Source organism: Curcuma longa, chromosome 15 (assembly GCF_044706935.1).
Source record: "Curcuma longa cultivar G26 ecotype Majalengka, Jawa Barat chromosome 15, ITB_CL_G26_1.1, whole genome shotgun sequence".
Taxonomy (NCBI): Eukaryota; Viridiplantae; Streptophyta; class Magnoliopsida; order Zingiberales; family Zingiberaceae; genus Curcuma; species Curcuma longa.
This window is the reverse complement of record NC_133875.1, coordinates 4,701,131-4,725,890: the sequence shown is the minus strand read 5'-3', so window position 1 is coordinate 4,725,890 and position 24,760 is coordinate 4,701,131. Positions and strand designations below refer to the sequence as shown.

Sequence of the window (24,760 nt, the reverse complement as noted above, 5' to 3'; positions counted from 1 at the left end):
AAAAAAGAAGCAGCAAAAGAACTATAAAGACTCAAAAACTATACGCAGTCTTTCTCTAATGAATTTTGATATAATTCGGGACGGTTTCACTGCGACATGTTCCTGAAAATCTGACTGTTTAAAATTGGGAATGTATAGTCATTTTCTTCCGTTGACCCACCGCTGTTTCCGTCGCTATCGTGTCGCCGTCCGACCACCGTCGGTCGTTGGACTGGACCCGATCGACGGCCAACTCACCGGCGCACCGATCGGCACCGGATTCTAGTCGAATTGTGGTCGGAATCCGACCAAATTTGGCCGAAAATCGCCGCCAGTGGCACGCGGCCACTGTGGGCCAAATCGCGGTCAGTTTCCCGCCAAATCGCGATCGGAGACCGGCCGAGGAAGGACCGCCGGTCGGAATTCGGTGCCGGCCGATGCGCCGGCGAGTTGGCCGTCGATCGGCTCCGGTCCGGCTGCCGGATGGCGACGTGGCGGCAGTAACAATGACTGAGGATCGGGGTGTCGTGTACGGATCGCGTAGGAAACCGTCGTGCAGCAGAGAAAATTCGTTCTTTAATATATTAATTCATCTCACAAAATGCATTAATAACGTGATAGATATAAAGTACATTTCAATATCATTTTTTTAATTAAAAAAAACCTACATATCATATTTACATTATATTTGAAGTTCTTCATCAGCCAATTTTAGATTAAACTATCTGAAATTTATCGTATAGACCTACATTATTTTAAAATTTAAAATTAAAAATTTTTTTTTGAACGGAAGAAGTTCTAATAATTCATTTGTGATATTAATTAGTTAAAGGTAGAATTTGCTACTCCAACGGTTTTACGATCGGTCCCACGAACATCTATGAGGAAATAAATAGAAAAATTACAGTTGATCATGACGGAAATATTATTGTTCTAGATCTTATAATGAATTTATGATAAATTTTATCAAATTTTTATAATTTTAAAAATTTATTATTTCCAATTTATACTATTAAATTCAACTGATTGATGAATCTATATCATTCTAAAATTTAAAAATTTGATATTTTTTAAATCATGAGTCTTAAGAATATATTAATGGTGTTGATTAGTGAATATCAAATTTTTAAATTTTCTAATAGTGTAGTTCATGTGGTAGTTCGTCCAAAATTGACTTATAGATTTAGAAAACTCCAAATGTATCTAAATTTTTTTAATGTATTTATGTTCTCGTATCGAAATTTAACCGTATAAATTAAGAATAATAATTTTTTAATGAATAAAAGTGAATTTTGAATATGAAAAAAGTAAAGAAAATATATCAAAAATTAAATATATAGAATGAATAATATTTTTTTTATAATTCATATATCTACTTGGATAATATTTCTTTAATAATCCAAATATTTAACTTTTTAAATCCAACTAATCTTAAAAATAACTGATTTAGTTCTCATAAAAATTTTCCACTAACCACTAGAATAAATAGATTTAGTCCTATTTTCCACTAACCACTGAATGACCATGAAATGAAATGGATAATATTAAAACTTGCTCTTGTGTTTTAGTGATAAAGTAAAATTATGTAAATTTAAAAACATTAAAAATAATGAAAAACAACAATTTACCCAGCCCACTCAGAAACTCAACTCGTGTTGGAGAATTTTAAGTGATCGTGATGAGTTAACCAAAGTAAGTCCAAAGATAAACACAGTTTATAAAAGAACTGAATATGCTTAATAATTTTTAACTTAATTTGTTATATAAAACTAGTGTATTGAATACTTACATTATCATATCAAACTTGCAGTAGTTTAGAGTACTCTGAATCAACAAGCACTAGTAGTTTCACAAGTACTCACTCTTGTCACTGTTTTTAGTAGCTTTTACTTAAGTCTGAATAAAGAGTTCAAGGCCAAGCAAAGGCCTAACATACTTTTAACCATCAGAGCTCACGTTCTTGTCCAGTAAAACACCTTGCCACCGGCCGTAGCCGAAGCCAATTTTCCGAGTGTGTGTGGGTGTGCGGCGAGCCGGCAACCTATGGAAGTCATGTACTCGCTGAACACAGATGTTGTTGTTCTTGAATTGGCTGAAATTATATCGACGGCTCTTTTCATGTTTCCCAGGAAGATATGAGAGTCATCCCATCCCCAAATTGCTCTGCAAAAGCAGGGATTTTTATCAGTATTTCAGTATTAGTTCTTCGTCAGATGAACAGAATGGAATTTTAATTTCACAAGTAGATGCTCCAAATATTAAATTGTGTTAGGTGGCAATAAGATCAAATCACATCCATCAACCCCCACATGGATATGAAATTTATGTGACAGCAGTGATATGTAAGAAAATTGAACTAAGAAAACAAATAGGAACATACTTGAACAGGATTGCTCAACCACCAATTGGGTCTCAATTACAATAGCAAAATAGTTAAAGGTTAATGGTATTTAAGTTTGTTTGTTTGTTTATCTAAAAGAATTTGTTTAAACTTGTTTATTAAAATGTTTGTTGAGCTCAACTAGCAGCATTATTATACTCACTAGTGTGTTTAAATTTGTTTATTTTGGATGTGTTTTATATTGAGCAAACAAAAACAAGTTCTTGAGGAACGAAGTATAGATCTTGTTCAGAACATCATGTTAATTTATAACCCTAATTGGAAGCCAGTCTAAATTCAAAGTTGCATGCAGGAAGAATTATCAATGAGACCAAACTGTTGGAAGTGCTTGACATAGAACCAGTGATCAATATAAATGGCAAGTCGACTGAAAATACATAATCTTTTCGAAGCACAAGCAATTGCCAAAATTTGTCAATATAGAAAATCAGAAAGTGTTATATGGATCTCTATTTGAAATGGATCTGTAAAAATTTCTGCATCTAGAAAGAAAAAATGACTAGCGAGACACAGGGGAGCCCGTATTCGCAGGCAGATCACAAACCTGAATGAGGATATCCATCTGCCAGTCTGATTGTCATGCTTCACCAATGATTGATCATCAAAGTTGACACCACTAGCAATTCCAACCGTGTCATCATAACTGCACCAAACAGTTTTCTTTAAGCTTAAGGATACACTAACTCTAGCATGTATAACTAACCAAATATGTTCTAAACAATCACAACAATTGACTAATTTAAAAGTGAATTCTTCCTAAAAGTTAATATAAAAAAGATTTAGTAGCATCTTCAACAAGGAGAAGGCCCTTTCCAGACTTGATTAAGTTAGAATTAGAACAATGAGGAGAAGACAAGGAACAAAGTGGGTTAATAATTTAAGAAGCCAACAGATAGATCAAGAAGACTTATAAGGAAACATTCACTGGTTTTATTATTAGATTTTTCATTTCCCAAAATTGTTTATAGTGTTTTTTTTCTTGCTTTTGATGAATATCAGATATCTGTCTAAATATAAATGTTATTACTCAATGGTGTCATAAAGTTAATGTTGAATATTTATTTGATTTTCATTTCAATTTCCATATTCTGCTTTCTAGAACGAGAAACTAAAAACAAGAATTTTGACAAGTACATGGCATGATACTTTTTAATGTTTTCTTGTTTCATTTTAGTGCAAAGACCATGGTGAGCTTTTCTAATTTCAAAAAAATAAATTTGATTTATTCTACATTGCACATGTTATTATACAGAAAAAAAAAATCAAGCATAAGTAATGTTGGAGATTCTAGAGTACTTGAATCCTTGCAGCTCATCTTTAAGGCAACTAACAAAATTTGATATATCTGACAGTAGAACACTCAATCATCTAATCTTAAGGCCCATAAAAAAAGTAAATCCAAAAGATTGTACTACTATATTTGTCTGAAATCACTAAATGGTAAGGTGATGGTGGTAGCTTACAAACTGTTATTATTAATGACAGGACAAAATGATGTTTAGACAGACCTTGGTAAATTAAACTAGAAGAATCAGCAATTGCAGACAATTTATCCACATGATTGAAGCTACAGATACTAAAACCAAGCATCTTCAGGATAAAAATAAACAGACAAGTAAAACCTTGTTGTAGCAAGTTGGAGTCCACCAGGTGAGAAATATGCAGAATGAACAGCACATCGATGCTTTACTGTCTTTAAACTATCTGGTTGGTGTTTCTTCAATACTCGCAAGTCCCATATGCGAGCCATCCCGTCTCTTGAACTTGTAGCCATCATGTTGGGGTTCTCAGGATTGAAATCAATTGTATTAATTCTCTTTTCATGCAAATCCCAAGTGTGTGAAACTCTTCCTGTCCTCTCATCCCAAAGTTTCAGTTCCCCTGCACCTTCAGCAAAATAAATTGTACTAGTATTGACTGGCGACTGGCAGATCGAGTAGATAAGATAGTCACTGGAGTGGATCATATTAAAGGTTCCATCTTGAACATCCATCAATCGGATGAGTCCATCATAGCTGCAAGTGAAAATCTGCCCAAAATAGTAACAACATACAATAATTTACCATCAGATTGTTTTCCTAACCAACATATTCAGAACTGAAAAAGAAAAAGGAGGATAAAGTATGTTGCACCTGAAACAATCATCATAATGTTACAAAGCGAATGGATTATTAGGAAAAAGAGACATAATATTAGAATGGCATTGGTAGCCCACTGCTTGAGCACATGAATGAAATAAAATTCAATAGCAAAATGAAAAATTTTGAAGATGAAACAAATGGGGGAAAAAGGAAGCTTAAATCATAAAAAACATAGATATTTGAAAAGCTCTTGGATTTAGGAATCAAGTTTGCATTTTTGCGGACTAAGAGTTGAGCAGCATGCTTACCTTTGCGGGGGAGAAGGGATGCACTGAAATCCCGGAAACAGGGCCAGAATGGGGAACGTAAACATACACCCCATCGCTATCCCCTTCCTCCACGTCCACATCCCAAAACCCTACATTCCCTAGCTTATCTCCAGCCACGATCACCGTCCTGTCCCAAAATGGCAAGAACCGAACCGACAGTATTCTCCCTTCGACAACCTTCTTCACATTCTCCTCCCTCAGCATCAAATCCCTCTTCGGATCAAACAGTCCTCCCACCTCCTTTTCTTTCGCAAGATCCAAACTTGCTCGCTCGGACGCGCTCAGGATGGCTCCAACCAGATTCCGGTCGGTCGATTCAGATCCAACAACGAACGCATCACCGATGAGTAACTGCTCCCTCTCGGCCGGGAAATCGCGGTCGCGGGGGGTTTCAGATTTGGGCTGGGTCGGTTCGGGAGGGAGGCCGCGGTGGCGAAGGGAGCGACGGACGACGACTGGATCCTGGACGCGAGGTTTCTTGGTACTCTTCTCCACCTTCTTCGGCTTGTTCTGGGTGGCGGCGGAGCGCTTCAGGGAGGTAGCGAGGTCGGAGGCCTTGCTGCGAATCATGAGGGAGGCAATCATCTCGTCGTTCCGGCGGATGTTCTCGAGCCGCAGGCGCTCGTAGTCCGTCATCGCTGCGGTCGCCATCGGAATCCTGATCGAGATGGAGATGGAAGAAGTGGAGGCGGCGGGGAGAGGCAGAAGAAAAGAGGCGGCGCGGGACACAGGTAGCAGGTGAGAGATAAATGGCGGGAGGCCAAAACGATTCGGGTCGGATCTAACAAAAGAGAATCCAATTGTTTTAATTGAATAATAATATACACACAATTAAGAATAAGAATTAAGAATTCAGTTAACTGGTCAAAATTTATCTCTAAAAGAGATTTCCCTTCTATTAAATATCTGTTTAATCTAATTAAACACAAAATATATTTTAAAAATTTTCTATCAAAGATTAAGTACTTAAATTTATATAAAGTATTTTTATCAAAATTTAATCATATTATTTCTATTAAATTTATTTAAACATGCTCAATAGAAATTAATATTTTAAAAATAAATTTTTATGTATGCATAAATTATATTATCTAACTTTTATATATATATTACTTTATATATTGTGAGCGTCTAAATATTATATCATAAATTTTAAATTTTAAATTCTAAAAAAATATATATATAATGCTCACGAGAAGTACAATATATCAAATTCATATATATATATATATATATATATATATATATATATATATATTTCTCTAAACTAAGGGTAAGAGTCAAAAAAAAAAAAAAAAAAAGCATCTCTTGTTTTTCTAATCATCAAGATCACGCACGTCCTATTTTGATTTTTTTTTTATCAAAAGAACATTTCATCTCATGTATAATTACCCAACTATCTATATACTTTCATTATATTTTTTGTCTCCTCAATCGAAGACGCATTGTAGCAACTACGAATCCGTAGCTGCTACAACTAATTGTTATAATAGTTGTAGCAATTACAATTTCATAGCTACTACAATATAAATGGAAAGTAGTCATTAATATTGTAGTAGCTACGAAGTCGTAGTTGTTACAATATGAATTCAAAGTAATCATTCGTGTTGTAGTAGCTATAAAATCGTAGTTGTTACAATATAAATTGTTACATTTATATTATAATAGTTATCGTTTCGTAACTGCTACAATATAGTCTTATTTATTTAACATTCATATTGTAGTAGGTATGAACTGTAATTGTTATAATACAACTTTTCTCATTTAACAATTCATGTTATAATAACTACGAAATTATAACGGCTAGACAAGTTGTGATAGTTAAGATTTTGTAATTACTATAATACGTTAAATCGATTTAAAATTTAAGTAGGAAATATAGATGAGATAATAATAAGAATAGTCTCCAAGGGCATTTGTGTCATTTTATAATGATAGGACACCTTTTAAAAATCAAAATAGGACACTAATTAATGCATTTTTCAATTATGTTTATTTGGACGGATGTGAATTAAAGAGGAAGGGTAAAAGAGAAAAGAGTCAAATTTTTTTTTCACCCCATTAATTTTAGAGATAAACGATCAATAAATTTAAAAAATACAACTTTTGCACTTAAAAATCATCCTCTAAAATATTCATCCATTTAAAATTTAAACTCTAATTCTCATATTATTTCTTTGAGTTTTCTTCCATCTTCAACTTCATCAACAACATGAACTATTTAAATTTTTTTTACTCCTAAATTTGAAGATCTATAGTCACATGTCACACTGTGCTCTCGAGGCATAACTAAGTTGGTTACGACGTAGTAGAGTTGTAGATCTTGGCAAAATCAAACAATACCTTCCTACATCATAACCAACTGTAATTTTTCGATTTACCTCTTTACAGATGATCGTAAGATCGATCATGTAGAGCCGCTAAACACCTTTTTTTTTTTACCGAAGAAAGACGGCCACACTGTTCCTCAAAGTTACCATGAAGAATCAATCTAACAAAGTTGCAGATTTAGATCTCGTCCTTGTTTTACTTTTACTCTCATGGCCGTGGACCTGAATGAGTGTTCCCTCACTCATTGGCTGATGTTCCCAAAAATTCTATCATCGTCCCCAAAAGCTCTTAAAGCCTCGCCCATGGACATGTGCCACATGCTTCAATCTCAAGATTTGAGGACGTGCCTTCAATCATGGCGGCTCATCTACCAAATCACCACGCCAGAGCTTGAAAAAGCAAACGCTCTAATCCTTTTCTTTAAGGAGTAGAGTAGGGTTGATAGTTCTTGACTAAACAGCACTTTAATCCGTTGTCAATGATCTAAAGAATCCAATGATGGCGCTGCTCTGATCCTGCATCTGCATGGCTCACTGCTCGCTTTCTAAATTATACCTTCTTCTCTTGTCCTCTTCAAGAGAGAGAGAGAGAGAGAGAGAGAGGGGGAGGGGACAGAAGATTGCAGTTCCTTCTACTGAAAGTTCTGCAGATTTGCAGCTCGAGAAGGAGAATTGAGCAGCAGGAAAAATGCAGGCATGCAGTCGACGGCGAGCCTTGTCGGGGAGCAACGCCGGAGGCAATGGCGGGCGCGCGCGGCTGAGGAAGAGCCGAAGTGACAGTGCGGCGGTCGAGAAGCGGAAAAGATCCAATTTTGCGGCGGCGGACAAAGAGGAGAGCGGCGGAAGCGGCGCAGTTCAGCTCAAGAAATCGCTTTCGGATTTACCCATCTCGCCGACCGAGCGCGAGATGTTCGTGGACAAGGAAATGGATAAGAATGACGAGAAGAAGCCGAGGAGCGTGGAGGAAGGAGGAGCAGATCCCTGTGTCGGTCGAGGACGAGGAGAAGAACCAGAGCCTTGAGAGCTTGCTGTCCATGGACGTGGTGGAAAAGGGGCAGATTGTTCTCGTGGCAGATCGGAATGGTAAATTGCAAGTCTTCTTCTCTTTTTTGCTTCTTGAACTGATCTTTTTTCTTGTTGTCGAACAGTTCGGAGTGAAGAAGAAGAAGAAGAAGAAGAAGAAGAAGAAGAAGAAGACAGCAAAATGCAATGCGTTGGTAAGCGATGACAGTTCAATTCAGTTAGTTAGATCTTCGTGCGTTCTTCTTGCAGACGATTCAAGTTCTTGAATTGTTCGTCGCAGAGAATGTAGTGATGAATCTCGAGTCAGAAGCACAGACACCACCTCCTCAATCAGTCGAAATAGAAGAAGAACAAGAAGAACAAGAACAAGAACAAGAACCAGAACAAGAAGAAATGTGCGAGGTTGTTTCATCCACGACCACCAGGATGCAAAGCATCGGTAACTAGCAATCACAACTGAAACCTGCAAAATTCCAGCAAACACTTTTTCGATCGCTTTTCACGTTCGATTTCCCGAAATGCTGCTGCAGAAGATTTAGTCATGTGGAAGGACGCATCGAGATCCGCCTTGGTTTTCGGCTTCGGAACCTTCCTCCTCCTCTCCTCTTCCTACGCCGGGGAAGTCCATTTCAGGTCAGAAGAACAAACTGTTCATCAAAATCTCGGAAGCCATGAACAAAACTGATTTCTAAACGTCTCGATTTTCAGTATGATTTCATCGAGCTCTTACGTTGGACTCGTCTATCTCGCAATTGTCTTCCTCTGCAAATCCTTCATCCGCAGGTAGGCAATTAAAGTCCTCAAAATCCACACACTCGATTCTTCTCTTCCTCTTCTGAATTATACATTTTCTGATAAACTGAATCAGAGGAGAACAGTTACAGTGCGATGAGAGTTGCACAGTGGTTGAAGAAGAAGATGCAATCTGGCTTATAAAAATGCTGCTGCCTTACATCAACGAGCTACTTCTGAAGCTCAAAACTCTCTTCTCTGGTGATCCATCAACAACTTTAAAGGTACAATTTAGGGTTCCTGCTGTCTTCAGATTTACAGTTTCACTTAAAACTGCTTCTTGTTCTGCTACAGTTGGCTGGAGTTCTATTTGTGATGGCCAGATGCGGCAGCAACATCACAATTTGGAGTCTTGTCAGATTGAGTGAGCTTAGATTTAGATTTAGATTTAGATTTTACTAAATCTGAGATTGAAGAGGAGAAAACTGACAGTTTGATTTGCTTGCTGCAGTGTTTTTTGGGGTCTTCATTGTTCCAAAAGCCTGCTGTTCCTACTCTTCTCAGCTGACAAAACTTGGTCAGTGAGTGCTAAAACGCTTTAGTGTTTCTAGGCTTGTTTGCCTTTAACTTTTACTTTATCTTTGATGAATGCAAGTAGATTCCAAAGTTGGTTAGTCTATTGGGTTCGATCGAGTTTTATCGTATCGTTTGTGTTTGTGTTTGTGTTTGTGTTGTATTGTTAACGTGTTAACGATCGTGTTCACCGTGCAGGGAGATTTTGGTTGGATAGAGTTAGGGATGGGTGGGAGTCATGCACCCACAAGAAGGCCGTGGCAGTGGCCATCTTTTGTGTTATTTGGAACATCTCATCGACTATCGCTAGGGTTTGGTCATGTAAGTGTCTTGCTCTCCATTCCTACTATTATTCGATAGATCGAAATGACCAAATTCGACCAATCTTCTTCTAATTCAATCAATTCTAGGCTAAACTAGACGAACTAATCGGGTCGAGTCGTTCCATAGTTCAATGTTTACCTTCTAAAATGATTTTGTTAGAACAATCTAAATCAAGGAAACATAGAAATTAGCCCAAATTCTTCAATTTTTTTGCAAAGAACTTTGTGGATATTCAACACGGGCGAGTCGACCCAACCAACGAAACTCACGTACCGGTCGGTTGCCCTAACTGACCCGGTGAACCCAATTCACTCGTCGGTCCAAACTCAAAGAGCCATACAAAGGACAAAGGACTGACACCTTCATGCCTACACCTTTGAACAGTCTTCATGCTCGTGGTGGCTGTGAAGCTCTACCAACAATCTGCAGCAGAGAACAACAACAACCACAACCAAGAAGAAGAAGAAGAAGAAGGAGGAGGAGGAGGACAAAAGGAAGGACAAGAAGATTCCATGGCAGGACAAAGCCAGCAGCTCAAATTACAGTGATTACCATAAACAAAAAAGAAAAAGAAAACAGATCAAAGTGGTGCTCTGACACCAAACTTGAAGGACAGTAAGGAAATATAATCTTATCGAGGCATCTTCTTCTTCTTCAGAGAGCAGTGTTTGTCCATATGCGTTGTAATTGAGAGGGGGGAAGGCATTTCACCAAACATGTGGCGTGCGTGCTGTCTATCGCACATTGTGGAGTGAGTTAATAATGAGTGTGGAGATTTTACCCTGTTTTTTCTTTTGAAGGTATAGATGTCTAGTGACCCACTTGGGTTTGTTTGTTCTAGCAAAGCCAGGTTGTGTAGGGGACAAGAGCTTTGATTTCATTAGGGTAACTCTGTTTCTTACGACGATCTTCGATTTTACGGGTTTTCTTTTACACTATGTACCATTAGACGATACAATTCTGTTCTTTATCGACGACAATTCGTGCTCCTTTCGTAGATTTCTTGAAATTCTTTTGGAAAATGGTTGACATGAATTGGTCTACCAAGAGATCCCCAATCCACACCCATGCTCTATCCCCTTCCTCGGCGTACCACCCTCAGCGAGGACGGCCCCGATTCGCCGCCGCCTCCGCGAAGAACAAGAAGAACCCTTGGCTCGACCCCTTCGACTTCGGAGAGGATCCCGACGTCGAGTACGGATCCCTCTTCGCCGACGGAAAGCAGGAGGAGGACCCTCGCCCTCCCGACGACCCCTCCAACCCCTATGGCTTCCTCAAGTTTCCCATGGGCTACAACGTCGAGCTCGCCACGCTCGCCTCCAAGGTCCGCGGCGACGTGCGCGTTTGCTGCTGCGTCATCTCCGGCGGAGTCTACGAGAACCTCCTCTTCTTCCCCGCGATCCAGCTCATCAAGGATCGGTACCCCGGCGTGCAGGTCGACGTCGTGGCCTCGCCCAGGGGGAAGCAGGTGTACGAGCTGAACAAGAATGTGAGGTGGGCGAATGTGTACGACCCCGACGACGATTTCCCGGAGCCGGCGGAGTACGTCAACATGATCGGTCTGTTAAAGGTACAAATGAAAAACAAAAGACACAAAAAAAATACATGATCCTTGAGATGGAATGACAGCAGAAATCTTACTCGCTTTTTTCGAATTCGTTGACAGAATCGATACTATGATTTGATCTTGTCGACCAAGCTTGCTGGCCTTGGCCATGCCGCATTCCTGGTCGTGACATCTGCTCGAGACAAAGTGAGTTACGTGTACCCTAATGTTAATGCAGTAGGCGCAGGCCTGCTGCTCACAGAGACCTTCACTTCTCCAACCATGAACCTCTCCGAAGGTGGATACCACATGTGAGGCAACCACCATTGATGTCTCAATTCTAAGCAACAAATATTCTTTTGTTGTTGTGGATTGTTCATTTGTGATACTTGTGGTGTTTCAGGTACGGTGAAATGGAGGAATGGCTAGGGAGACCATTTCGCAGTGTGCCAAGGCACCCAGTGCCTCCTCTCAAAGTGTCCATCTCAAAGAAGCTCAGGGCCTATGTGGAAGAAAAATACAGCAAAGTAGGAGTTGAAAAGGGGGGATTTGTTGTCATTCATGGCATTGAAACAGATTCTGTGGCTTCAATGAGATCCAAGGGGGACAGTGATAGCTTGTTGCCGATCCAAGTTTGGGCTCAAATAGTAAAAGGTTTAAGGTATGCAGAACTCCTTTGTAGAGATACAATTTTATAGAATGAAACCATGCTATCTACAATTAGCTCAGTCAAGTGGAAGAAACAGTATCATGCCAAGGGAAACTTCATGGTTGTGTGATCTCTGGTGTATATCATGCCTTTTTTCTCAAGAACAAAGTATACATGGATACACTAATCATATAAACTCTTTAATCTAGACATGAATGACACTTTACTAGATGTTAACTCATGTGCATACTTTTAACTACTAGATCAATATAAGACAGCTAATGAACTTTTCACTATAATTTTTTGAACTAGAAGAATAACCATAGTATAGATCCAACCAAATGATGAGAAAATAAACATAAGATGGGTGGTGATTTCCAGCTCATGAATTAAGAAGTCAAGCCAATACATAATCTGGTAATGTATCCTTGCTTTGCATTGAAAATTTAGTCCACTGTATAATTCATACAGTACTTGTTCTTAAATCTTAATGGTCTGCAGAAGAATATTTACTGTTGGAAAGTGAATTTAGAATTCTGTGTCCTATTCTTCATGGATATCAAATCTTCAAGAATTGATTTCATATTAGATACATCTTATTAGCTTGTGGAAACAGGGGTGTGAAGCCTCTCTTTGTCATCCCACATGAGAAAGTGAGGGAGGATGTAGAGGAAGTGGTTGGAGATGACACACACATCCTCTTCATTACCACTCCTGGCCAGGTATTCTAAATCTAATTCCTAATCCTCTTCTATACTTCAAGTGCATTCAGTACTAATTTGCTTTGCAATTGCATCCTTAGCTAGCAGCTCTTGTCGATGATTCAATCGGAGTAATTACCACAAACACTGCTGCCCTGCAACTCGCTAATGCTCGCAACAAACCAAGGTCTTTTTTTCTTAACTCTATGTCTTAAATCCTTTTATTTGGTTATCTAGGCCTTGAGTTGCGATTTAAGTAAAATGTGTGTGAAGGATAACTATGGTATTACTAACAATAGTCAGAGCCCCAGTTAGTTGAACCTTTGGGATACAAGACACTTTGAAATTGTATTACAACAATTATAAGTTATTGGGGGATGGAGGCTCAAGGGCTTCCTTTATATATCTTTCTGAAAAACCAGTTACAAAATTGCATTTGCTAACTATTTAGATCAATTATACACAATTTTGTGAGAACTTGTTGAAAGAATAATATTCTTGATGATTTGTTCAGCAATGTTCAGAGTTCATAGTTAACACAAGCAGTAGTTTAGCAGTTACATAAAAACAATGGACAGGAATAGAGAAAAATCACATCATCATGCAAAAGCAATTAGGAATTTTAATATGGTCATACATCGGGCAGGAAAGGATCAAGGCAGAATTGGTTGTGGATTAGAAAACAATCACTTTAATCTTTCCTTAACACCAACTTAAACTGATGATGCTGAATGCATATAAAGTTTGCATGAAATATTATCATGAATTATAGGGCATAGGCATTGTTTGATATACAGGCTCCATGGGAGGGTTGATGTGTTTGGTTTAGAATGTACCAGGGAAGAAGAGGGTGCCATGCCGTAAAGGAAATATACAAAAATGTTTGCTGTAAGATAAACCAAAGGAAGAAGAGGATCTCCCTCAATATTCTAGTTCAACTTTATTTGGTTCAAGTGGTTAAAACAAACATATAATTCTATCGTTTGTGATAGTTCAGATGTTTTTTCTTTCTTTTTGTTTTTGTTTTCAGCATTGCATTGTTTTCTTCTGAAGAAAAAGCAAACACCTTTGTTCCTAATGCCCAAGAAAAGAGGTGTTCAATCATTGCATCAAGCACAGGAAAGCTAATAGACATTGATGTTGAGGCTGTGAAGAATGCAGTGGGAATTTTTGAAGGCTCTAAAGTTTTTGCATAGAAAACAGAAGAGTAGAATCCTTTTGATCACATTGGAGATTGTGTTTGTGTGTATATATAATATATATTATGGTTCTTTTACTAATTTTTGCCCTTTTCTTTGTATAAGAAAGCTGTTTCTTGTATCATACTCATCATAATTTTAATTATGATACAACATTCTTGTCACAAAATTGAAGGTTGAGGAATATGAATGCATTGTTAACATCAACCCAAGGGGAAAAGAAATAGTTTTGAGGCACACAAGTGCTTGTTACCTTCAAGTTTCAAATTGAACATAGTATCTTTGACTAATCTAACGATTGTAGCATTATGTTAAAGGCCTCGTGTGCTTGCTATGAATTGACCATGAACTTGGATTCTATCTAATGAGTTACCAAGTTTTCCTTACACAAAACAGAAATCTAATAATTGACATGTTCGAACCGACTATTCTACACATATTATAGTTCAAGCTGCAATAGAATGCTACCAAGATTTTAGCTTCGACAGTTTAGATCGGTTTCCTTGTACAGAACTTTGCTAAGGACCAAACATTTTAGAATGTATGATATGGTTTCAGCTTTGTGGATGATAAAAGAAGAACAATAAGATGCAATAACTGACAACCAATACATCACTAGTTTCATAGTCTATATTGTCCATACCGTGAATTCGTCATGGCAAAGGAATGTTAAGTCCTGAGATCTTCAGCTCCTTTTCGGTTGAATGAAAGGAGATGTTAATAGGAAGTTTGTTGTGCGACAATCACTTGCAATCATCTGAACAACTGATTATCATGATGTAGTACTTTTTCTTTCTTGCAAAAGCCACTAAATACAGGGAGGGGAAAAAAGTAATGGTTTTGGAGAATTCCTCTTTTATCTTCTTATACCCGAAAAACTATAAAGCTCAACAAGGTAAAGCACCAAGACACAAAACTCAGCTGATTAGAATAAATAAGGAACATTTTTTTGACCTTGGGCAGCTACTCAAGACAAATAATTAGGTCAATCTGTCTGATGTCGGAGACTTGCATCCGTAAGTGATATTGCATGAGACACCTCCCGCGATAACACATTCCCAGTGTGCTATGGTTCGTCTTTGTTCCAATAAATTCAGCATCATCACATGGCTCTAGAGAAGCAGCATCAGGAGAAAATCTTGAGGGATAATGACATTGGTTAGAGAGTTCCCTTTCCTGTGCTAGTGAAATGTCCACCGCGCAGAGGAAAGATAAATTCCTTGCCCCTATTTCCCCAGTGGTTTTTGTGAGTCGATATGAAGGACATGAAAAACTTCTCGAGCTTAGGATCAGCTGGAAACCCCTTAAATTTCATTTCATTGTAGAATTCAAGAGCTTTTGGAATCCATCCATGCTTCACCAAACCTTCTATGATTGTCAGATAATGTGTAGCATCAGGAATGGCATTATATCTCTTCATCTCGGTCCATACTTTTAATGCACTTTCAGAGTCGCCCAATCTGAAAAACTTATCCAATAACAGAAAAAATGTGAGACTGTTAGGACCACAGCCGGCATCCTTCATTTTTGTTAGCAGTTTCATGGATCCTTCAGTGTCCTCTGCCTTAGCGAAAGCATGGTAGGTATCAATAGTTGGAGAAATACCTTTTACCTTCATGTCTTCTATTACCATTTGTGCTTCCTCCAGTTTGCATGTTTCACACAAAGGTAATATCATAGAATTGTATGTTTCCACATTTGGATGCAAGCCTGCTTGTATTATCTTGTCGAAAATATTGTTTGCATCCCTCAAACAGCTTTCTCTTGTTAGAACATAGATAAGAGAATTGTAGACGGTAAGGTCAGGAGTCCACCCTTTCTTCTTCATTTCATCGTACAGTCTTAGTGAATCATAAAGGTTACCAACTTTTGAGAAACACCATATCATATGTGAATAAGAAGTGCCATTTGGGGTAACACAATAATTTGACATTTCTCTCCAAGCTCTCTTGGCTTGAAGCAGATCGCACATGACCTTACACCATCCACCTAGCACTATGTTGAAACTTTCACCTGTAAGAGGAAAATATTTCCGGTTTACAAGTAGAAGTTCCTCAGCCTCCTCAACATACTTGTTCTTACAAAGGGCATGAAGAAGGGCACTAAAGGCCGCATAATCTGCCTTAACTTTGAACTTCTCCATGATGTGAAAAACTCTTATTGCTTTCTTGGCTTCATCCGCAGCTATATACCTAAAAGATTTTAAATTTCCCACAACTCAGACATGAAAAGAACAAATTATCACAGAGAAGAGAGTATGGCAAAAACGAGATAATGCCCAGGTATCAAGGAGCTCAAAGCTTTCTCCATTACGAACTAGGGTAAATAGAAGTTGAGGAGAGAGGATAAATCAACAATTAATCACACATAAGATATGTCCTTGTAATGATATCTAGGAAAGTGTAACTATCATGACTGTAAACTCAACCTATGATACTCAGACTTGGCTACTATATCTCACGGGTGTAGATCCAAGTGTTCGAGACGTCTATTTCTAAAGATTCTTACATGTAATCAATACGGGTTTCAAGTGTTTACTCAGAATGTGAGTGTCCAAGTATCAGTATTTGACATAAGAAAAGAGGAGGTATTAGAAAACTCAACAAGTATAAATGGCTTAATCCTTCCCTCTAAAAACTAACTACAGTATCAAGAAAGCCACAATAATAGAAGCACATGCATTCATCGTTTGAGTGAATAAGCTAATTAGAGTGATCTTGATATAACATGCATTATGAGAAAATAGGACTGATCTCGAAATAAAGGATATTTGGATACAATGACAATCTTGTTACGCAAAAAAGAAAAGTTTGTGATGCAGCACAGACAAGGCTGATTTGATATTATGATACCCTTCAGAACTTCTCTACAAAAAACACTCATTTCTTCTTTATTGTTCAACATTACATACATTAAAAATCTAGCAAGAAACAAGGGAACCGAAATATCACGTTTTAAGAAGTCAACTCCATTTTTTCTTGCATTTCCATTTTCCATGTTCTTTCTCATTAGGAAATTTTGTAAATCAGAAAGCAATTATCAAACTTTCAGTATCACCATATTCTATTTTTTATGTTTCTAAGGGGATCCTATGCTTGTTAAAAGGGAACACAAATAGTCATACGACAGTGAGTTATCTAAGGTCATTTTGCTATCTAAATTTGTTCTTCAGCTTTTTATCTCAAGAGGCAATACAAGGGAGTGCTGGAATGAAGCTTACGCAGCTAATAGCATCCTTCATCTTGTTTGCAAAAATTTGCATTCATCAGGAAGACAAAGTGCATAGCACTTGGAAACTGGATGGCAAATGATAATGAAGTTCGCACCTTTCCATCATGATCACCATCGCTCGCTGCGTGAGCACAGACTGCCGATGCATCTTCCGCACCAGGTACCAGGCCAAATCGAACCGCCGCTGCCTCCCCATAATCCAAATCACGAGATGCCACGCCCATCGGCAATCCCCAACGCACTCCTCCGCCCACCGGAAAGCGAGCAAGGCCGACTCGCAGTCATCCCTCAGCTCCCATAGGGCCTTGCAGAGCAAACCCTTGGTCGGCACAACACCCGATGCGCCGGCCAGGAAGGCGCGGGCCTCCTTCCGAGACGAAGACAGAGATTTCGCTTGGGTGAGGAGCTGGAGAAACCCGACGAAATCGGATTCGTCCACGGGGTCGGAGGGCTCGTCGGAGTCGGTTTCAAAGTCGCTGGCGGCGGAGGAAAGGGAGGAAAAGGGAGAGACCTGAAGAAAATAACTAGTGGGTGAGTAGATGTGGCCAGAAGAGAAGAGGAGCGGTGGAGAAGAACGGGAAGCGGGAGGAGCGAGAGGGCGGCGGTGGCAGAGGCGGAGGAGGAAGGCGGAGAGTCGAGGTGAGAGGCGGCTTAGGTTCACCGCCAGCGCCATGAAAGAGAAGGACCTCATCCAGGGCGCTATTAAGATTGAGGCTTTAATTGGGCCAAATGTGGGCTCTATCAATTTCTTTTTCGGATTTGATTAATTAAATTATCCTAAATTTTAAATAGATTTTTAATCAATAAACGCATAACTAACTACACTAAAACAATATAAGTATATGGAAAATATGAGCATTTCATAATTTAAATTTACCAAAAAACATTCCCTATAAATATTTTTTAATAAAAAGATATTTCTTTTTTCAGAACACTAAGAATTTCCTAAAATGAACATCATTATTCATTATTTCTTTTTATAAAATGAGCTTGCATCAATGAAATGCCTAGACCCTAAAAAAATGATACTAATAACCCTTAATTTACACAAGATGCAACTAAAAATCTAGCTATCAAGCTCTTCTGTAAAAGATGAAATTCGCTATCTAATGGAGGTAAATTGAGAAACTGTAATTGGCCACGATTAAAGAGGTATTGTCTCAATTTCACTGAAATTTGAACCCTTACCCTCTTCTGTAATTCTGCTCTGTTGTAACCAACTCAACTATGCCTCAGGAGCTAGCTATCAAGTTCGATTCATGAGAGTTAGAGTTGATCTTACTTTGTAAGCTTGAACAATAAAGAAATACATACAAGATTGTTCTTAAATTTCCAGCCTCAATGAACAGGGTTTAAGGCTATGCTTTTCCTCTTATTTTCCTTTGTGAGGAGGGATTCTACTTTTCTGATCCACACAAATGACATTATTTTCTCTTCCATTTAATGCTGAATTTGTAAACAACATCAATGTCCAACAAGTCCAAAGGAGGCTTTCAGTTGCATTTCTTGAGATGTCTTCTCCTGCAACTTGGCTTCATGTTGCTCTAAATACTCCTTGCTGTTCATCTCTGTCAATCTGAAAGAAAAAAGTTCAGAATGTCGTTAGGATCTGACGTTGATGTCTTCGATCTCCTCTTGCAATCTAATAATAATACTCTAGAGGCATGGTTTACCTACTAATGGTGCGGTCCTTCGCGAATCCTAGCTCGTTGTCGACGCAGAGGTCGAGATCATCTTTCTTCAGCGACCGTGAAGATGTTCTTGGGGAGAGTTTCTGCGCGTCGCTGATGGTCACGATGCTTTCGAATAGTTCGATTGGGTCTGCTTCGGCTGTGCATAGTAGTCTGGCCTTGTTTTCATACATCACCTGTTGGAGAACAACTTGAAGCATGAGATTGGAGAAGTGAATTGCTCGAAATGTTCATCCAAACTTTGTCAAGGGGGTTGGTGAGAATCAATGAAAGTAAATGAAGAAATCTGACAACAGAAACAGAAAAGGTCAAAGCCAATTCAAATAGTTTGGTCCGAGGGACCTCCATATTCTAGGAGCCCAAACTATGTGATCTATATGATCGAATCCTCAAGGAAATGATTAAGTGATTTGGATAAGAAGAAACGAAGTGCTTAGACAAATCTTGTTTATCGATAACCTTAAACCAACCAATTGAATATCAATTAGTACGTAACCAATTATGTAATGTGGATCCATTAAATGCATGCTTTAGCTTAAGAAATCAAGGAGTAGCTCTGTAACTTAGATATCATAATGATTTCACAAAGTCTAGGACATACATCAACCAGTGTGACAAAGCGGTATGCCGCCGTCCTGTTGTGGATCCCAAATTTTGGTACACCTTCCAGAGCAAGTGTATGGAAATTTTCTGCAGTGAATGAGGGGGGTAGGAATGTAAAGATCGGTTATAGAACAGCATGGAAACATGATCGTTGAGGCAAGGCACTAAAAAGATCTCAATTTTATCTACAAAATAAAAGAAAAACATCTTACTGAATAGACCAAAGTAGTCTGCTGCCCCCAAAGGTCTATCGCATAGGTCTTCAAATGGAAAGTATGCACATCCATTAGCACCTAATGGGACCTTTATAAGCGAAAAATGAGAGAAACATGAGAGCTAGAAACTATAAAGGATAGTACTAATTCAGAAAATTTATGTTGTAAAATGTACCTGCAATTTTCTGCCCATTACAACTTCCACAACTTGGGGTCCTGGTATCTCATTTCCAATCAAATGTTGGAACTTCTGTTTGAGAAGACCAGGGTATCCCTTTCCGATAAAATAGAAGCCTGTCTCAGCCTGCAGGGAAGTAATTGTATTGTTATAAGTAGAAGTTGTTGAACAAAAGAAAACATGGAGTGCATATTACTGAAGAGTGTGCTAAACTTACAGAACCCAATTTCCGGTAGTCTGTTGAGGAGCCAATCTCATGAACGACACACCTTTCCTGTCACAAAATTTCTACCAAAATAAACAGCAGAGTTTGTATACACTAGTGCTAGAAAGAAACCTATAAGGTTAATATATTATGCACATCTACAGGATCAATACCTTCAATGTTTCAATAAATGGTAAAAAAAGATCCCTCTGCAAACCACCTTCATACAGGCGATCTGGAGCACGGTTTGAAGTAGAGACGAGAACCTAAAGAAAGTCAGTAAAGAGACTCAGGTCAAGGTTGTTTCTGCTTTAATCTGCCAGGAAAAATTCTTCAAGAAAGATCACAGTGCATACAGTTCCTTTGTTAAACAAATGTCGGAAAAGTCGATTTAGTATAAGAGCATCAGCCACATCAGTTACCTGTTATTGACACAATCAAGACTAATTGAACCACAAAAGCAAGAGTAGCTAGACAAATATGTTGCAGTAAGGATGAGCGTACCATAAATTCATCAAGACATAATAGAATCGATTCGTCTGATATCTCTCCCGCAACAACCTCTAGTGGATCTGCTACTCCTTTGTGCATCTACAGTATGTTATTTTAGGCAGAGAATACCAACCATTAAGAGGGAATCTGTTTTTAAAGCTCATCTGATTAACGTTTGAACTTTATAGAGAATCAGTTCACCTGCAAACGGCTATGTACATTTAACATAAAATCATGGAAATGAATCCGCTTTTTCCTCCAATTAGATGGTCTGCGGAAGATCAAACAAGAATCAGAAAAGATTGATTAAAGGTGGGCATCACTAATTGCAAAATTATGATAAGCGTGTTTTGTAATATTTTTCATCTGATAGAAATAAATTGGTGTTTACTTGCATAGGAAAAGCATCTTATAGTGCCTACAATTTAGACAAATATCTTCAAAGAGGAAATCTCAAATACCCGCTAGTTGAAGGAATTTAAGAACATATTAAAAATAACTTATGTGCAAAATATATCCAAACAAAATCCATCTGACAGTAATCCCAAATGGAATGAATTAAATCCATACGAAAAATGTCAGTTAAATTCAATGTGTTTTACAGCCAATTTGAATTATTATCAGTTTAAAAACATTATTATACTCAGAATATTCATTTTGTTAGCATACAATTACAGTTAAGCCTTTGTTCTCTTGTCACTACCATTCAATTGAGGGTTTTAACCTTATTTAGCAAAGATCTGATACCAATCACACCAATAAGCATGATAATGTAATTCATTAAAACAATAAGGATTGAAATCTCCAGAACACTCACAGTTGATCATAAAACAAGTCCATAAGCATTGTTTTTCCCGTGCCTACCCCTCCATACATGTATAGACCTCTGACTGGTGAATAAGAAGAATTTGGAATGAAACGGGACCACAACCACCTACTCCTGCAAGAAACCCAGAATCATCAACTAATTCATAGGAGACGAACTTGGAGAAAACTAACTAAAACTTCAAGAGAAACAGATTCAAGAATATGATTCAAGCTCAAGTATTACCTAGTAGATTTCCTAGATGCGGTATATCTATCCAACTGACAACTCTCTTCAAGATCAACAAGCTCACCATAGAGTCTTTGCAGTGCTAGAACTGTGTCCACCTAAGAATACACATCAAATCAGAAATTAAATATGATAGAAGTAAAACAGATAGAAATCAGATATCATATGTTGGAAATTAGCAGATATACCTGAAAACTGTCTCCGTCAACAAGTTCCCCTGAGGCAATTCGTCTTTCATACTCCAGCAAAGGGCCAGCTCCTCCAGTATCTGGAATCACTGTGATTAACACAACTAATACATGTCAAAACAGAGGACATATGTTTCTTGCATTTATAAGGATAATCTCCTGGTTGCTCATAGCTGCATAGATGGTAGATCACACATGTAAAAGATCTGAGAAATACTATGAAACTACAGAGTATTAGCAAATTGGAGAAAATATTTTTATGTAATCTCTCTACTAGAAGTCTAGGACAAAGATCAATTAGGAAAGAAAAAGGGGCAGGAATGATAAGGCAAAAAAGAGAACCTCCAGAGTCGTATGCGGTGGTTGACATAAGCTTGAAAAGCATCATACTGTGGTCCAAACTATTCATTTCTCTGCGGCAAGAACCCCTCCTCAACTCAGCAACAGGATTACAAATAACCAACAATTTCCCATTTTTTCCAATCCCTGCGTGCAAAATCTCTCTCCGTAGAAGCCGGGATAAACCTTGAACTTGCCCAAGAGCTCGACCAAACGATCTCATCATCGATGTATGACAGCTATTGAACCTATAGGCAGTTAAAAAGAAGTGCTGGAGTTAAGCGGATGAAGCTTTGATGGCGTCGTGAAATCTTCCTTCCTGTTGCAGAAGCATGAATGATGATGCCTTTACGGATTCATGCAACTTGCCACAACAAATTTAGACACACTAGAACAAGAAGATCCCTCCTTTTGCTGCAGAGAGGAGGATACAATGAAACTTGGATGAAAAAGCAAAATGGAACATCGAACTTTATGAAAAGCCGCGAAGATAACACCCAAGGAGGAAAAAAATCCTAGACAATAATAGAAAAAAAAATAATGACAACGAGATTGCAGTAATAGGTTCAACTAATTCATGAGTTTTTTCAAAGTTGCTCCCTGACCCGCTACAGTAAATCCAAATGAATGGGCAAAAAAACTTTATCAGCACAATCATCAGAATCATACCAAAATGAAAGCAAAATTCATGCCTATTTTAGATCCACATAATTTCTGACCTTTTCACCCGAGTACCAATGATCACAATCTCAATAAACTTCAACACGGTCCGATCAAAATAGCTTAGAACCCAAAAGTTTCCAAAATCAACTCACAAAAGGGGAAAAGGAAGGTAATTCTACCCCACAAAAAAACATCAAAGAAAGAGAATTCATTTTAGGAAAAAAAAACATCATTGGACATACAAATGGTAGAAAACAACTGCGACAATTCTAAAATAAAAAAGCATATTCCTCCAGCGCACTAAGAACGAAACGGCACCAAAAAGTCAACCGCAATCAATTCCCAGAAGCATAATACACTGATTCCTCCGGCGACGTGTTTGCCGATCAATACGAGTAAAAAACCATCGAAGCAAGCCCTAACCTTAATCGTCCAGGAAACCTGGAATCGGATAGAGAAAGTAATTCCGCAAAATGGAAGAACTCCAACGCCTATGGAACGCTAATCGAAGTGGATTGCACCGTCGCCGTGCGCTGCTCCTCTGCCTTCGCCTCCAGCTTTCCGATCTCCGTCGCCGACAAAGAAGGAAGAGAGAGACAGAGGGAGAGAGAGAGAAGGCGTTTAGTTTTTGCTTTTTATAATTCGATGACACGCACTGCCCATGTTGGCAACGGGGCCCGCCACGTGATATGCCGCCATGCTCCTATCCTCCCAAGTACTCGCACGCTTACCTAACTCTGTACCTCCCGCGGGACCCGTGAGAGACTGTGGTGGGGCAGTGGCCCTGGCCAATCAGAGCGAAGAGTAAGTTTGCAGAGAGAGAAAAGAACATCCTCTGTTCCGGGATCATGTGAACTGGAGATCGCGTGCGCCGAAGCTGAGCAGCGTACGTGACAGATCTGACGGCTGGGAGCGGAGCGAGGAGCCGCGTAGTGGTGTCGCACTGTCGCGTCCCGCGGCGGGAGGATCCGCTGTTGCGGGTCCAACACGGCGGATTCACCGCAGAAATTCGCACACGTGTCACGGGACACGGACCATCTAAAACACGCCTGGATAATTTAAAATGTCGAATATTAAAAAAAGTAAAATTATTCTAATTTAATTAGAATTATTATATATAGAATATTTTTATAAAAAATAGTTTTATTTTAATTTAGTAAAAATTATTCGATAATATTAGAATAAAAATAAATTTAAGATAAAATCAAATAAAATACTTTTATGATATTTTCTAAAAAGATAAGATCGAAAGAGAGAAAGTGAAGCCACCCATCAAATCATGTTTGGAATTAGTTGTCTGTATACGTCACCATGTCTTCCTAAATAATTTGAGGTTGAAATTTAATTAATTTCCAACCAAGTGACTGGTTTATTTTAAATGGTTTTCAATTAAATAATAATTAAAATGTTAAACTCCTTTTCATAATGTTATTACATAAATTTAATTTCTTGGTGGACTAAAAGTCCTCCCAAAGTAATTCAAACCAAATAATAGTCGGTTCTTTGACTTAATTTATAAGGATGAACCTTATCATCATTCTTTTCTTTTAGGATTGAGTATTAGTATTTTAGTGTAAATTATTAGGTATGTTTTTAATAAATTCACTTCTGTGGCATGTGACGTCGGCCTTTTAGGATTTAATAATTTAGTTTTTTATAAATGAGTGGAACTTTGGTTCTAAATTTTAAATAATTTTTTTTGGCACAAAAATTTATAATATTCGTCACAATTTTTTTAAAGGATGGATCGTCTGGTTCGTAATTCATCTATTAAATAATTTTAGCATGCAAGATGACTGACATGATATTTATATATATATATATATTTATATATATATATATATATACTATGTAATTTTAAATTAATTGATCGAGAAAATTAATTTTTTATCTTTTTTTTTATTCAGTCGAATTTTGGACTGGTTCAAGAACACAAGCATGTCACGTGAAGCTTATTTTGGTCGATATGAACAAAAATATTACATAATTATAAAAAATGACAAGTCATGTGATGAGGAAATAAAACATATTAAT

The 24,760-nt window shown here is 38.0% G+C and overlaps 4 protein-coding genes and 1 pseudogene across 5 annotated transcripts; 2 read left to right on the top strand and 3 right to left on the bottom strand.

The window, feature by feature from the left end:
- Nucleotides 1-1,796: 1,796 nt before the first annotated feature.
- Nucleotides 1,797-5,441, bottom strand: LOC141846617 (DNA damage-binding protein cmr1). Its single transcript, XM_074734652.1, has 4 exons — nucleotides 4,770-5,441; nucleotides 4,003-4,409; nucleotides 2,925-3,023; nucleotides 1,797-2,142 (listed from the first exon to the last, which is right to left on the bottom strand). Exons 1-4 carry the CDS (start codon nucleotides 5,439-5,441, stop codon nucleotides 1,932-1,934), a joined length of 1,389 nt encoding a protein of 462 aa, XP_074590753.1. The 3' UTR covers nucleotides 1,797-1,931.
- A 2,329-nt stretch (nucleotides 5,442-7,770) lies between these two features.
- On the top strand, nucleotides 7,771-10,652 carry LOC141846618 (uncharacterized; annotated as a pseudogene).
- Nucleotides 10,653-10,793: 141 nt separating this feature from the next.
- LOC141845889 (photosynthetic NDH subunit of subcomplex B 1, chloroplastic) lies at nucleotides 10,794-14,103 on the top strand. Its single transcript, XM_074733893.1, has 6 exons — nucleotides 10,794-11,342; nucleotides 11,439-11,629; nucleotides 11,722-11,979; nucleotides 12,584-12,689; nucleotides 12,770-12,855; nucleotides 13,699-14,103. Exons 1-6 carry the CDS (start codon nucleotides 10,794-10,796, stop codon nucleotides 13,862-13,864), a joined length of 1,356 nt encoding a protein of 451 aa, XP_074589994.1. The 3' UTR covers nucleotides 13,865-14,103.
- A 172-nt stretch (nucleotides 14,104-14,275) lies between these two features.
- On the bottom strand, nucleotides 14,276-17,771 carry LOC141846578 (uncharacterized). Of its 2 annotated transcripts, XR_012603343.1 has the most exons (3): nucleotides 17,194-17,771; nucleotides 14,822-16,059; nucleotides 14,276-14,624 (listed from the first exon to the last, which is right to left on the bottom strand). XR_012603343.1 is itself a non-coding variant. In XM_074734614.1 (2 exons), exons 1-2 carry the CDS (start codon nucleotides 17,769-17,771, stop codon nucleotides 15,027-15,029), a joined length of 1,611 nt encoding a protein of 536 aa, XP_074590715.1. In that variant the 3' UTR covers nucleotides 14,276-15,026. The 2 variants fall into 2 exon arrangements, 1 of the variants encoding a protein (XP_074590715.1); XM_074734614.1 differs by having other exon boundaries at nucleotides 14,276-16,059.
- Nucleotides 17,772-18,364: 593 nt separating this feature from the next.
- Nucleotides 18,365-23,320, bottom strand: LOC141845988 (uncharacterized). The gene is made up of 15 exons (XM_074733968.1): nucleotides 23,150-23,320; nucleotides 22,067-22,477; nucleotides 21,725-21,813; nucleotides 21,534-21,634; nucleotides 21,300-21,422; nucleotides 20,684-20,753; nucleotides 20,495-20,581; nucleotides 20,347-20,412; nucleotides 20,164-20,256; nucleotides 20,003-20,059; nucleotides 19,783-19,911; nucleotides 19,605-19,695; nucleotides 19,391-19,479; nucleotides 18,772-18,965; nucleotides 18,365-18,674 (listed from the first exon to the last, which is right to left on the bottom strand). Exons 2-15 carry the CDS (start codon nucleotides 22,287-22,289, stop codon nucleotides 18,563-18,565), a joined length of 1,524 nt encoding a protein of 507 aa, XP_074590069.1. The 5' UTR covers nucleotides 22,290-22,477; nucleotides 23,150-23,320; the 3' UTR covers nucleotides 18,365-18,562.
- Nucleotides 23,321-24,760: the final 1,440 nt, after the last annotated feature.

Coding starts and splice junctions, on each gene's coding strand:
- LOC141846578 (XM_074734614.1), bottom strand. CDS start 17,771: ATGGCGCTGGCGGTGAACCTAAGCCGCCTCTCACCTCGACTCTCCGCC. Junction 16,060..17,193: donor ATGGTGATCATGATGGAAAG/GTGCGAACTTCA, acceptor AAAATCTTTTAG/GTATATAGCTGCGGATGAAG.
- LOC141845889 (XM_074733893.1), top strand. CDS start 10,794: ATGGTTGACATGAATTGGTCTACCAAGAGATCCCCAATCCACACCCAT. Junction 11,630..11,721: donor TCCGAAGGTGGATACCACAT/GTGAGGCAACCA, acceptor GTGGTGTTTCAG/GTACGGTGAAATGGAGGAAT. Junction 11,980..12,583: donor CAAATAGTAAAAGGTTTAAG/GTATGCAGAACT, acceptor TTGTGGAAACAG/GGGTGTGAAGCCTCTCTTTG.
- LOC141845988 (XM_074733968.1), bottom strand. CDS start 22,289: ATGATGAGATCGTTTGGTCGAGCTCTTGGGCAAGTTCAAGGTTTATCC. Junction 20,754..21,299: donor GACTTGTTTTATGATCAACT/GTGAGTGTTCTG, acceptor GATCTTCCGCAG/ACCATCTAATTGGAGGAAAA. Junction 20,060..20,163: donor CATTTATTGAAACATTGAAG/GTATTGATCCTG, acceptor ATTTTGTGACAG/GAAAGGTGTGTCGTTCATGA.
- LOC141846617 (XM_074734652.1), bottom strand. CDS start 5,441: ATGGCGACCGCAGCGATGACGGACTACGAGCGCCTGCGGCTCGAGAAC. Junction 4,410..4,769: donor ATCCCTTCTCCCCCGCAAAG/GTAAGCATGCTG, acceptor TATTTTGGGCAG/ATTTTCACTTGCAGCTATGA. Junction 3,024..4,002: donor CTCCAACTTGCTACAACAAG/GTTTTACTTGTC, acceptor TGTTTGGTGCAG/TTATGATGACACGGTTGGAA.